Source organism: Canis lupus, chromosome 35 (assembly GCF_048164855.1).
Source record: "Canis lupus baileyi chromosome 35, mCanLup2.hap1, whole genome shotgun sequence".
Taxonomy (NCBI): domain Eukaryota; kingdom Metazoa; phylum Chordata; class Mammalia; order Carnivora; family Canidae; genus Canis; species Canis lupus.
In genome coordinates, this window is record NC_132872.1 from 24,660,238 (window position 1) to 24,674,313 (window position 14,076).

The 14,076-nt window shown below is 37.4% G+C and overlaps 1 protein-coding gene and 1 long non-coding RNA gene across 10 annotated transcripts in view; one reads left to right on the forward strand and one right to left on the reverse strand.

Annotated features, from left to right (window-relative positions):
• The window catches only part of COL8A1 (collagen type VIII alpha 1 chain), a 536,056-nt gene that overhangs the window by 19,175 nt on the left and 502,805 nt on the right, over positions 1 to 14,076 (reverse strand). For all 9 annotated transcript variants that reach the window (XM_072812443.1, XM_072812442.1, XM_072812450.1 and 6 more), the window contains one exon: positions 1,511 to 1,582. In XM_072812443.1, coding sequence (XP_072668544.1) covers positions 1,511 to 1,582 — 72 coding nt within the window. The remainder of the gene's footprint in view (positions 1 to 1,510; positions 1,583 to 14,076) is intronic.
• The window catches only part of LOC140625156 (uncharacterized), a 40,880-nt gene continuing 27,985 nt past the window's right edge, over positions 1,182 to 14,076 (forward strand). Inside the window, exons 1-2 of the long non-coding RNA XR_012024537.1 lie at positions 1,182 to 1,272; positions 11,532 to 11,691. This is a non-coding gene — a long non-coding RNA (uncharacterized lncRNA). The remainder of the gene's footprint in view (positions 1,273 to 11,531; positions 11,692 to 14,076) is intronic.

Genomic DNA, 14,076 nt, shown 5'->3' on the forward strand with positions numbered 1-14,076 from the left:
CATAATAGGGCGTTATTTTCTGTTAAAAGTCAAGAAATTGTGTTGCTGTGGAAACCTCTCTTTAATCCTTTGATGATTTTTATTCCTGGGAGAGTAGAATTTTGAGAATTTTTTGCCTAACCTGGTTTTTAAGGCACTGAGTCTCAGTTTGGATTTCTGGGATTAAAGTAAAACCCGCAGGAGTAATCTGAGCACTGGAGCCTACTGCAAAAGGGGGATTGTAGACTCTGAATTCTCAAGTCTTGGGAGAGAGTTGTGAGGTGGCCCTGTGGAAAGCAGAACAGGAATGACTTTACAGCATCTATTTTGATTTGAACTCATTTATGTAGCATTTACTGAGTGCCTGCAATGTATTAGGAACACTGTTCAGTTAATTTTCATCATAAACTTCCCTTCTCATTTCCTTCTAATGTTTCATCAAATATCCACAAAAGCCACTACTCACCCCCACCCTCAGCCTTTTCAACTCCTTCCACAATATCCTCATTTCTATACCACTGCCAAGAATGGTCAAAGTTCTGTCAAATGAATTAACTTTTAAAAATATGTCATCAGTAGGCACATTTTAGCATGATCTCAGCCAAGGCTAAAACTATCTAGCTAGAGTTTTGACCTTGAGCCACCAAGAACTTAACACTCCTGAAGGCCATTAGTGTACAAACTATCAAAGAGAAGTTAAAGTCACTTCTTTAAGGACTTGCCAAACCTCAGCCAATTTGGCATCTCCCATCTTTCTATTTGGCCATTTGTGAGCAAAGAAAACATATGCACATATACCCTTAACTTTCTAAAAGCTTGCTGTTAAGTAATTGGTTTGAATCCATCTTCTTTCTTCTAATCCCAATCATATTTCCTCTGCTGAATTCAGCAGTAGACCTTTTTGGCAGGGAGAGAATTACACCACTGTTTTCACAACTGTGGTGGAAGGTCAAAGCTAACCACACTTTCTCTAAGGTTGAGCCATAAGAAAGTCTGTGTAGGAGCAATACAGTCTTCCACGCACTCATAGGCAAGTATTAAAATGCAATGCTTTAAATTACGGTTCCAAATTACAGTGAGAAATACCTTATACTACTGTCATCTGGTTAAATTTTTTTTTTTTTTTACTAGTACTCTAAGATATAAGGTTTAAAAAACAGAAATGGATATGAAAAGGAAATCAGTAATTTTTTTTCCTTGGGCAGGACCAGAAAGGCCAGAGGGCAGAACAGCTTTGGGCTTCTTCTAGACTTAGAAATCCATGTCTATCTTCTAACAACAATGAAAACAAAGGTGGGTAACAATAATGTCTGGTGCTCCACATGAATGAAATAGGAATCAGAAGAATTTATTTTTAGCTTCAACAAAAACACTTAATACTAGTGACCTTAGGAAAGTCACCAAACCTCACTGTATATTATAATCTCTAAAGTGGGAATTACAATAGTTGCCTCATCAAAGTATACTATACAGAAATGTGAGGTAAATCACTGGGGGTTGTAAGAAAATTTTAAGAAAAGTATTAATATACCTTTCTTCTCCTCCTTGTCTTGGTAGCATCTTCTTTTGTTTCCTTTGGTTTTATCAAGAAACATTCTTTAGGCTGTAAAGAGATACAGATGAGGAAATTTTCATCTTAGCATGATAAGGTGTCAACTCATGGTAGGAACCCCAAAGTACCTAGGCCATATACGTATTCTTCATAGTATCTTGGTAATATATAGACAGTGATGTTGGAAGACCCATAGGCTACCAGGCAGGGACTAGGCTGAGGGAATTTGAAAAAATCAGAAAGTGCAGATGATTTGAGACTGGAAAATCTTTGAACTCAGGTCAAAATGTGTGTTTGAAGTGGCGGTGCAGGGTACTAAAGATTGAAGACAGTGGTTAGGTTTGTAAAATACAGGTAGAAATAGATATGATTAAATTAAGATGTAGTAAGAAAGTTTTTGACTATTGTGACTGGCCTTTTCCATGAACTAGCAATGCGTGAGCCTGTATTTCCATGTCATTGGTATACTGTTTTGTTATTAACTCCTTTCCTCTTTCAGTAAGCATTGAAAAATGGAAGTAGGACCTATTTACTTACACTTTTATAAAACCAGCTACACCAAATGCCTTACTTATCTGTAGTGACTGCAAAATGAATGTTTCTGCTGATGGTCTGACAAAAGTTTCAGCACAATGACATTCTGAGTAATCAATTTTGCCTGTTGCCTTGACCTTCGAATACCCTATCTAGTTTAGTGCTATTTTTACCCTGATGGCTTTTTTTTCAAATGTAGAAAAACAGGAGATTTGGATTAAGACCTTGATTTATAAAATAGAATGCCTTGGATTCCATATTTATTAATCATAAGCAGGAATATAGAATGTTTCCTGTGCTGGTTCTTTTATGCAACATTTTCAAATAAGTTGCCAAGAAAGATATAAAATATGAGTAAAAACTTATTCTGAGTTTTTCCTGGATTAAGTTTCCATTCCAACTAGAAAGTACTCAGTTTAAGCTGGTAAGCTACTAACTAAAACAATCTTGTCTCTACTGGCTCTGTTTTAAATGAATACAGATGAAGCTTTTTATTGAAGTTTGCAGACAGCCTGCAGATTAAGAATGCCTATGCCTTGAAGTCAGATATATACATATATCTATATAATGTAGATCTCTCTATATATCTACAAATTTCTTCAAGACATGGGGTCAGGACCAGCAGTTTCTAGACTCTGTTTCAGTTAGTAGAAAGGCAGATTCAAAGGTTTAGGATGAAAGTAACATGTGAATCTTGAGATTTTAGCCTCTTCTCAGTTAAAACGAAAACCTGCCAAAAGCAATTGCATCATAGCTAAAAAGAAAGATATTATGACCTCTCTTATTTAGAAAGTTAAGCTGTCTTGTGGATGCAGATACATGCCAATTTGATGCTGGTACATGCCAATTAGAAACTGGGCCAAGGCCACTAATATGTCACAGAAGCTGCCAGATGGTCATAAGAGTCCAATTACAGGCCAGGCTAACATTCAGCTCAGCTCATGCTCTTAAGGCAAAGGCCTGGATATGATTAGCAGATTTCTCAAGGCATACTGTAGTATCTTGTCACCAGTATCAAGCTTTTTGGGAATCAGATGTAGCAACCTGTTCCATTTTGTTATTTAGCAAATGAGGGTGCTCTCTAACAGTATGTTCAATGTGCAGGGTTGTATTTACGTTAGGTTTACAAAGTCAATTAACTCTAACATGACATAAATTAAGTCTAGAAATAAGCTTGCTTCTAGGGATATGGACTGTTCAATTCTGGAAGAAAAAATAATGTAATTCTGAATCATGCATAGGAAAAAAGAAACATGCTTGGTGAACTGTTTTAGTTAAGACACACTGCATGAGGTTAAATGTTAGGTTCAAATTCTTAGATCATCCTAAAAGAAATACAGTATACTATTTGTTTTCTGGGAGTAGTTACCTTATGTGGTTGAGTTTGGGCACTAGTAAAGAAGGTAAGTTTATGGGGGCAATTTCCATAGAGGGGTGATGGCTTTATGAAGAAGTACAAATCCATTTTGCTAAAAATTCTGAAATTTAGTCAGCTACCTTACAAATACTGATGCTTACCCGAAGAGAAACTAGGTAAAAAGATGCAGAAGACTCAGGCCAGACTAGCTAACCATTTCTGGATACCAATTTCAACAGTCTGTCTTTGACAGTTGATAAGTAATATTTCTTTACATGAAACCTAGTGATTTTTTAAAGTATAACTTAAATATGTAGTTTAAATATTTAGAAATATATATGAAATAAATTAATCGTTAAGTGAAGAATCTAAGGCATATTCTCAATTCCTTAAAGTGTCAAAAATTATACCCTGAACCATGAAATTAGTATTGAACAATTGTAGTGGAGAGATTTCAACAATATTTTGGAAAATGGAGAATGGTTGAAACTGGATGGAAGTGATTTAGCAGATAGGTAGAGCTAGCACCTAGGTTTCTGGAGAGGGGGAAGCTAACAGTAAATGACATTGACCTATTGGACTCTGAAAGGGTTCAGTATCTGGAGATACAAGATACTACAGATACAGAAGGGTTTAAAAGAAGGACATTGGTTGAAAGTTTATATTTAGAATGATTAGCCTCCTTCCCACCTCCCACTGGGCTATATATCTCCTGCCCAGGAAGTCAAGCAACTATCTGATTACTGCTTCCTCTCATCTTGCTCTTCCTGGCAGCAGACAGAAGGTTTAGTCTCTGAAGAGAACAAGAGGACCAAGAAATCTGGCACAGGGAAGATGGGACAAAGGTTGAGATTCCCTTCCTTTCCCTGTCCCTGTTTCAGAATGTCTTGAGCCAGGCTTATATATTATATGAAGGAGACTACTGAATTTTTTTTCTGGAAAAGTGAATGGACTAAGAAATACCACAAGAGAGTGACATTTGGGGGGCATATTAAATACAGCTTGCTATCCTACTACTCTACTATGAAGTTCACCAATCAACAAGCCTTACATATACAAAAAAATATTTCATCAGCTTTTTAGTGTCTCTTTTTAATATGAATAGACAGCTAAGATAAGTGTTCAACAGTGAGAGCAAATAAACAACAAAAAGATAAAAGATTTAAAACAATTGTAATTAATATTCTCAGAGAAGGGAAGAATTTCAATCATGAAACAAAACAACAATAACAAAAAAGAAAACAAATAAGAAAATTGGAATAAAACTGTAGGAGGAAAGCTTGAAGATAAAGGAAATCTCCCCAAAAGATGAAAAATGGCAAGAATATTAGATTGAGAATCAGCCTAAGAGATTCAACCTTCCAATTAAAGGTATAACAGAAAAAGAAACCATATAAAGCAGTGGGAAAGGACTGATCAAAGAAATAACACAAGAGAAGCTTCTCAGAACTGAAGGAAACTATCTACAATATGAAACTCTAAATTGAAAACCCATTATGTCTAAAATACAATGAATATGAAAAATATCCAAACTGAAGAGCATCATTGTGAAATTTCAGATCATGGACAAACAAATATGACTAAAAATTTCCAAAAAGAGGAAGAGTAAGTTACAAAATACTAAGAGTCCGGAAAAAGAATTGTGTTGGACCTTGCAACAGCAATAAGGCATGCTAGGACTTAATGGAACAATGCTTCCAAAATTATGAGGAAAATTTATTTGAGAATTAGACTTTTATACCCAGCCAAACTATTGGTCAAGTTAAAAGTTAAATAAAGGTATTTTCAGGTATTTAAGGTCTCAAAAAATTGACTTCCTACCCACCGATACTAAAGGCTGTATTCTAGCAAGATAAAGGGCTAAACCAAGAAAGAGTAAGATACGGGATTCAGCAAATAAGGAAACTAATCCAGAAAAGTGTTGAAGGGGCAGTGAAGAGAAATCTCAATTGCTCAAGAGACCAAGAGAATAACCAATTCAGAGTGGAATAGGAGCATAGAGGCCTTCACGAAAACAATGAATGATCTATTTGAGCATATGGAAAATATTATTCATGGACAAGTGGAAAAGATGTTGGAATATATGGAAACAATTAACAGTAGGAACACAGCAAGCTAGGCAAATGAAGAAATGAGGCAATTATTAATGCCATGAAAACAAAGAGTTGTATAAGAAAGGAGGAATGATTATAGCATTCTCCCCCTCAGCACTGAACAGTAGTTCCGTGGTCATAATCGTGAGATAGTGACAACTGTTTTAACCAAAATGTGATACTCTGTTAAAAGGAGAATTAGCAGTCAGAGGGGGAATATGGGGTAGATGGAGAGCTGTGTCCTCATATGCTGCCTCATCATGTCAGGAGCTGATAAATAAAAAAAACAGCAGTATAAACTATATGTTAGCAAATATGAAAAACAGCTAAAAGCTGATGGTGGTTGCCTCTGAAGAAACACCTAGGATAAGAGTAGGAAAGGTGATGTTATTTTTTTATGAAAAACTTTTAATGGTGTTTTATTATCACTTCGGTAAAAAAATTAAATTACCATATTACAACAAAAACAAATATGTTCATTGTAAAAAAAAAAAAAATTAGAACTGGCCTTTTAGTTTCTTTTGGGTTTGGTCAAAAGTTATTTAGTATATACCCATCAAAATGTCTAAAATTAAAAGGCTTATAATTCCAAATATTTACAAGGATATAAAACAACCAAAACTCTTATACATGGATGGTGGGAGTACAAAAATGGTACACTGGTTTTGGAAAAAATCTGTCATTTTTTATAAAACTAAATATGAGTCAACAATTCTACTCCTATGCATTTTACTCAAGAGAAATAAAAATATGTGTTCACAAAAAGACTGTATATTAATGTTCAAAGCAGATTTATTAATAATAGGCTCAAACAGTAAGTAGCCCCAGGTATCCATCAATAGAAAAATAGAAAGTGTGGAGTATTCATATAATTGAATATTAAGAAGTGTTATGAACTGAATTGTAACCCCCTCCATCCCATTAATATTTTGAAGCCGCAATCTCCAATGTGATTATATTTGGGGATGGGGAATTTAAAGAGGTAATAAACGCTAAAGGAGGTTCTAATGGTGGGGTCCTAACCCAATAGGATGGGTGTTCTTATATGAGAAGGAATAAACACCAAGGAGACACACATAGGGAAAAGACCATGTGAGGATACATTGAGAAAAGTGATCATCTACAAGCCAAGGAGAGGGGCCTCAGGAGAAACCAGACCTGTTGACCCTTTGATCTTGGACTTCCTGGCTCCAGAACTGTGAGAAATAAATTTCTGTTGTTTAAGCCTCCCAGTCTGTGGTATTTTGTTATGGCAGCCCTAGCAGACTAATATACTCAGCAATTAAAAAAATGAACCACTATACATTAGCATGGATGAATCTAAAAAACACTGCACCGAATAAAAGCTTGAACAAAAGAGCATATCCTATATGATTTCATATACATGACATCAGAACAGTGGCAGGCCCTGGGGCATGGAGTTTGGAAAGTGATTCAGAGGTGGCATGAAAGGATTTTGGGGTGATAGTAATGAGGTGATAGTAATGTTTTTTAAACTGTAGGGATTTGTGTTACAAAATTGTATGAATTTGTTAAAACTCTGTGAATGGTACCTGTGACATTTATGCATTTGATTGTATGTTAACTTTTATCTCCAAAGGAAAAAAGAAGATCTTTAAATACTGAATTAAAGTTAGTGATTTACATGTGGAAGTGTCTGGAAGGAGTCCACTGACTTTACCAATTACTTTGAAATGTATCAAAAAGTAGGTGATTGATGGATGAATAGCATTTCTGAGCACAATGTTTGTAAAATTTTGTACTTTGAGGTCACTGAGGGTGAGGGCCTGAAGAAAGTGAAGAAAATCTTATAGGAAACTGGAGGAAGAGAATCTTTGTTATGTCGTGGTACAACGTTTAGCAATACTGTTTTCTGCAGTTATGTGGAAAATAGAAATGTGTCTAATGGATCCAGCAAAGGAGATCTAATGGATTCAGCAAAGGAGATCCAAATAGTATTTAAGGTTTCACCTAATTTCTTCTGTGGCTCATAGTAAAATGGAAAAGGAAGAAGTTAAATTGAGAGGACTATCAAAGAAGTCAAGGTATATGAGTACAAATCCATTAAGACCTCAGAAAGAACAAAGGTGGTACCTCAGAGTACTATTCAGTCACATAAAAGCTCTTTAAAGAAATTAAAATTGTATCTCACAGATTCTCTCAAATATGCCTCTAGGAAGCTTCAGTTGTCCCTCAGTTGTCTAAGCAGGGGCCCACAGAAAGGAAAGTTTACTGGAAAAGATTTGTGGTTGTGATTTCTGCTCAATGGAGTAAACCATAAGAAGAACCACAAGAAGACCTACAAAATTCTTAAAGGCGTTATATATTCAGAAATATATCTCTAGTTTGAGCTGAGAAGGTGAGAGGTGGAATAAAATGAGGCAAGGTCTTTGAACCCTGAGAATTCTACTGTCAAGAAGCAGGCTGAAAGAACTTTTTAATTGCAAATACATGCTACCTTCCATTAAAAAAAAAAAAAAAAAAAAGGGACACCTGTGTGGGTCAGCAGTTGGGTGGCTGATTTCAGTTCCGGCTGTGACCCTGGGATTCAGGGTCGAGTTCCGCATCTGTGAGAGGCCTGCTTTTCTCTCTGCCTGCGTCTCTGCCTCTTTCTCTCTCTGTCTCTCATGAATAAAAAAATAAATCTTAAAGACAAAATAAAGGAAGGAGGACTCAGAGGGCAACACAAGGAACCCCAAAAGTAGAGCTGAGAATCACAGAAGAACCTTAGAAACCTGGGCCTTAAGACTTAATAAAGAAACTCCCAACATTTTCAAAAGCTGTGAGACCAATGACTCCTTGTGCCAAATACTTGAATAGAAATGTCTATGAAGGTTATTCCATGCCTGTATTTCTTTTCTTTTGTTTCACAAGTTGAGAAGAAATGTACTTAAGGTACTAAACCTGAGGACCCTCAAATGTCCCTGAACTTGATTTACATAATGAAATTCTAGACACTGAGCTTATGCTGTAAAGGGAATGGACTTTTGCTTTCCTTGTGAGGGGTGAACATATGCAGAGAAGAGGGATATAAATCACAGGGGCCAGAGGTCAGACCAAGGAAGCTAGAGTCCAAGAGAGCTACCAATGATCTCCAGGTATTCATTCCCACATTTTGAATAACTGACTTAATTCTTTTCTTTTTCTTTCTTTCTATCTTTTTTTTTTTTTTTTTTTTTTAAAGATTTATTTATTTGTGAGAGAGAGAAAGAAAGAGACAGAAGGGGCAGAGGGAGAGGCAAAGAGAAACTTAAGCTAATGCTGCGCTGAGCAAGGAACCTGATGCAGGGCCTGATCCCAGACCGGGAGATCAAGATCCGAGATGAAACTGAGAGTTGGATGCTTAACTTACTGTGCCACCCAGGTGCCCCTACTGACTTGATTCTACCAGAATAATGCAGAAGTAATTAGATGCCAGCTTGGAGATTATGTTATAAAAAGACTGGTTTCTGTCTTATGTAGCTCTTACTTTCTTCTGCTTGGGTCACTTAGCCTGAGGAAAGCCAGTGGCAAGGTGAGGCAGCCCTGTGGAGAGGCTCACATGGTCAGGAACTGAGGCCTGCCAATATGGAGGTCAAGTCCTCCAACTCCAGCCCACAGTTTGGCACCTGATAAGAGACATATAGCCAGAGGCACCAAGCTAAGCCATGCCTGTGAGATGAGAGAAAATATGAGATAAATACTTTTTTTGTTTTAAGCTATTAGCATCTGTGTTTGTTATGCAAGAGTAGATTAATACAAAGAGGAACAGAATTGAGACAGCAGCATGGAAAGGAAGAAGGTAAATCAGTGAGTGGGTAGGACATAGTCCTTTTTAAAAATGGTCATGAATGATTTTGTTTTTAAAAAATTTTATTTATTTTATAGAGAGAAAGAGAGCACGAGTGAGCATGAGTAGGGGGAGAATCTTCAGACTCCTCACTGAGTGAGGAGCCCGATGTGGGGGTTCAGTCTCACAACCCTAAGCTCATGACCTGAGCTGAAATCAAGAGTCAGATGCTAAACTGACTGGAGCCTGTCCCAAGAACAATCTTGAAGATGAAGAGTGGGAAAGAGATGAAATGATCAATGCTCAAATAAATAAATATTAAGAAAATATAACAGTTGAGAAAGGCGAGTAAAGAAGGAAAGGGATAAGTACTTTTACTAAAGAGTCTTTTATGATCTGAAGAGTTAAGCAAAAGGCTACCTTAAAAAACAGATGTCCAGTGTGGTCTCTGAGGGAAGAGGATGGGTCATGGAACCACGGCGATTGACATCATGGAGGCATCAATGCAAAGTCACAAAACCCCTCATAAGGAATTATATTCTGGGAACCATAATTACAAAGTCACTAGGGTTGGCTCTGAAGTGACTGGTGTTGAGGAGAGAAGAGGGTGATGCAATCTCTACAAGTAGGGGAATTCATCATTTTTTTGGAAGCAATATCTGGAAAAAAAGAAGCATTGGCAATCTTTATACTTACATTATGAAGGAGGCCAAGGATGATTATTTAGATGTGAAATGGTTGCTACAGATGATGTAGTTGCATAAGTAAAAAACTTTTATAAAGTTATAAATCTGCTGCTTGAAATACTGGACAGATGGGAGGCATGGACTCAGTAATAGAAATGTGAGGCTCAGCTACGGTAAAGGAGGGAATACCATCTAACTCAGCACATATTCTTACCTGTTGATATTTAAGCCTAAACATAGATTAAAGGATTAAAGTTGGCAGCTTATTGCCAGGAGATTCCTATACAAGTATAAAAAAAAAAACTCTTAAAGAACAGTAAAGCAGGGCACCTGCATGGCTCAGTTGGTTAAGCATCTGCCTTTGACTAAGGTCATGATCTCAGAGTCATGGAATTGAGCCCGGTATTGGGCTCCCTGCTCAGTGTGGAGTCTGCTTCTTCCTTTGCCTCTGCACTCCCCACCACTTGTGCATGTGTGCTCTCTCTCTGAAGAAAAAAAAAAAAAAAAAAAACACCTAAAAAAGAAAGAATAGCAAAGCAACAAAATATTTGAAAAAAATTCAAAACTTAAATATAGCACAAAATACTTTTTAAAAAAGATTTTATTTATTCATGAGAGAGAGAGAGGCAGAGGAGAAGCACAGGCTCCCTCCCTGCGGGGAGCCCGATGGGAAACTCGATCCCAGGACCCTAGGATCATGACTTGAGCTAAAGGCGGATGCTCAACCGCTGAGCCACCCAGGTGCTCTTCTTTTGTTTTGATCCAGAGAAAAAAAATTTAATAGTTACTATTAAAAAACAAATACCTTGTTACATCTGTCAAAGGACTCAAGTGCCTAGCATTGTGCTAGGTTCTGTAGTGAACACAAAAGAAACCCTGGCCCCCAAGGCACTTATGAACTAGTTGGAGACTCAAGGTCTATATATATGTGAACAACTCTAGAAGGATTCAAGAAAGGTCAGTCTGCCCATAAGAAGGTCATCCTTGGGGTGGTGAGATGATTTCCAGAGGGAGAGAAGGGTAGCTGTAGAGAGAGAGGATGGGAACCCACAGAGGAGCAAGAGCAAGAGGGGCTGTTTGGGCAGTCAGTGGCAGTGGAAGAGAGATCCCCCTCAATCAAGGAGGGTGCTGGAAGAGGGACCCTGAGTCATCAGAGTCTAAGAGACTCCTGTGGGTAGTAGATGGCTTGTAAGTGGAGACACAAAGAGCTGAGATGGGAGGAGTGGTGAGAAAACGAGGATCTTGGTATAGTTATCCATTCTTTCATTGCACAAATAATAAGTGCCAATTTGGGGTGAGGGTCTATGCTAGGTGGTGCTGTGGAGATGCACACCAGGAGCTAGATGCAGAGCACTCCTATGAGGCAGTGGCCATAAGATTTCCCTGTGAGTTCCCTGGCCAGAGCAATTAGGACAGACTTGGAGAAAGGGGTCAGTGTATTCTGTTTACCTAAGACTTGGATTCTTTAAGATAATTTGGTAGTGAATGAAATTAGAGCAAGAGGAAGGTGGTTAAAACGGGCAGTACAATTTTAAGCTTTCATAATTTTTTTTCTTGGCAGAAAGTAGCAATGGCATGACCAACAAAGCACATGAGGACATGGTGAATTTGATTTTCATAAATTGAAAGAGAAGGGACAGGTGAAAAAGGGACCAGTGAAAAGCATCCTCAGCACCTGGCTCACAGCCAGCCATCCCAGAACCCATCTCTGTGAGCCTCAGGTAATTTGTAAAATGGGGTACTCCCTACCTCACAGTACATAGGGTATCCCCTACTTCATAGGACCATTTGAGTCATGGTGTCTTGCACAGTGCATGTGGTGAGTGCTCAATAAATGATCTTTATTATTGTTGAAACCTAGGCTGGCAAAAGATAGGTGAATGCTCACAGAAACGGGGAATGTATTTCACTTTCTCCTTTCCCACTTTTCCTATTCTTCCTATGATTCCCTGCCATTTATCTAACTTGATGGTTGTGGGAATAGAAGAGCCAAGGAGGGAGCTTAAAAAAGGTGGAAGTTTAGCAATGTATCTAAAAAGGTAATAAGAAGAAGTAAAGGTAGATACTTGGGCAAATTTAGTTTTTCTGTAGTGAGTCTTGAAAAAAATGAGAAACTAGCAAGAAGAAAATTAAGAAAGAAAGGAAAAAGAAAGTCAGTGGGGGTCTAAAGAAAGATATTTGGAAACAAGTTCTGCAGGTGAGTACTATAGAGGCAAAGGTCAAAGAAGGCATGACTATGGTGTGGTCAGCAGGATAAGCTAAGGTAAGATTAAACTCCACCTTGGTGAAATAAATCAAAAGATTAAAGATGTTAACCTGTAATCCTCCGAAGGAATGGTTGAAACTAAAATGGAGGAGGGAGTCTGGGAAGGTGGCAGTAAGAAGATCACTTCAATCCATGGATATACCCCCAAATAGCAGCCACATCAGTGCAATGAACACAGAAAATGACCCAAAGAAAGATTAAAATAATATCGTACATCTTTTCTGACTACAATGGTATGAAACCAGAAAACAAACACAAGAAAAAATCTGTCTACCCTTATGTTTACTGCAGCACTATGTATAATAGCCAAGAGTGGAAGCAACTCAAGTGTCCATCCATAGATGAAGGGAAAAAGATGTCATACACACACACATACCCTGAAATATTATTCAGCCACACACACACACACAAAATGAAATCGTGTCCTTTGTAATAACATGGATGGACCTGGAGGTATAATGCTAAGTGAAACAAGTCAGTCAGAGAAAGAAAAATGCCATATGATTTCACTCATATATAGAATTTAAGAAACAAAACAAAGGAACAAAAGGAAAAAAAAGACACATGACGGCTATATAACATGCTGCTAAAAAAAGGATACAAACCAAAAAACAGACTCTCAACTACAGAGAACAAACTGTTGGTTGCCAAAGGGGAGGTGGGTAGGGATGGGTGAAATAGGTAAAGGGGATTAAGAGTACCCTTATGATGGTGAGCAGTAAGTAATCCATAGAATTGTTGAATCACTATATTGTACACAGGAAATTAATATAATCCTGTATGTTAATTATAGTTGGGTAAAAAAAGTAAAATAAAATAATAGCAAAAAGAAAAAACAAAAGCTAAAACTGATATAGGGCCTTGGACAAAAATATTTAATGGCTGGAGAGAAAACGTCAATGATTACATATTAAGTATGTATATCTTCTGTATTCCCCCATCCCGCTAGGAAAAAAATAACAAAATAAAAAAGATGAAGTGTCATTTACTATAATAATGATCACTTTGGTGCTTACTCTTTGCCAACCTGTTTGAAGTGCTTAACAAGTATCAGCTATTTAATCTCTACCAAAACTCTGTGAGGAAAATATACTTACTATCACCATTTTACCAATAAGGGGACTGAGGCACAGAGTTTAGCTTGCTCAAGGTCATACACCTTGTAGGTTAAACTGACTCTCACAATTATCTTGGGCCTGGTTACAAACTGGAGAGTATCACCCTCTTGTGGAATGAGTTTAGAGCTACTTACAATAATGATAAGACCACAAATCATTGCTATGAAGTAGATAATAATTTTAGTCTGGCAAGAGATGATCCTTCAAAAAAAATCACACATGGTTACCAACCAGGTTTGAGGGCCACACAATGTGAAAAAGCTGCAAATGGATGTGAAGTAAAATATATCAAATGACCACTGTTGGTAATATCAGGGTAGAAATCCCCTGATAAATATTCATGCAGTGGACCATGACGCTAGGTAGACCTGAGACCTGGGGAGCCTACTGGCAGCATGGCAGAGAGGTCATTTTACATATTTTTATGCTGTTTGTCTTTTCCCAGGAACTGCACTGAAAAGAGTACTACTGGATCCTTGGTAAAAATGTGATACAAGAATCTAAGATATAATCGTTGTAAAATACATTTATGTTGTAAAAAAAATATTAGGGAGAAAATAGACCTTGCTTGTTTATCATTAACGAAGCACGGTGTTTTCCAAGGCAAAGAAGATAAACGTTTTCCTCAAATTTCACCAACAACTGATGTTAAAGAACAGGGCATGTTGTAGAGAGGCAGAGGATGCTGATTCCAGATTCTAACAGTTGTGACTCCTATAGTA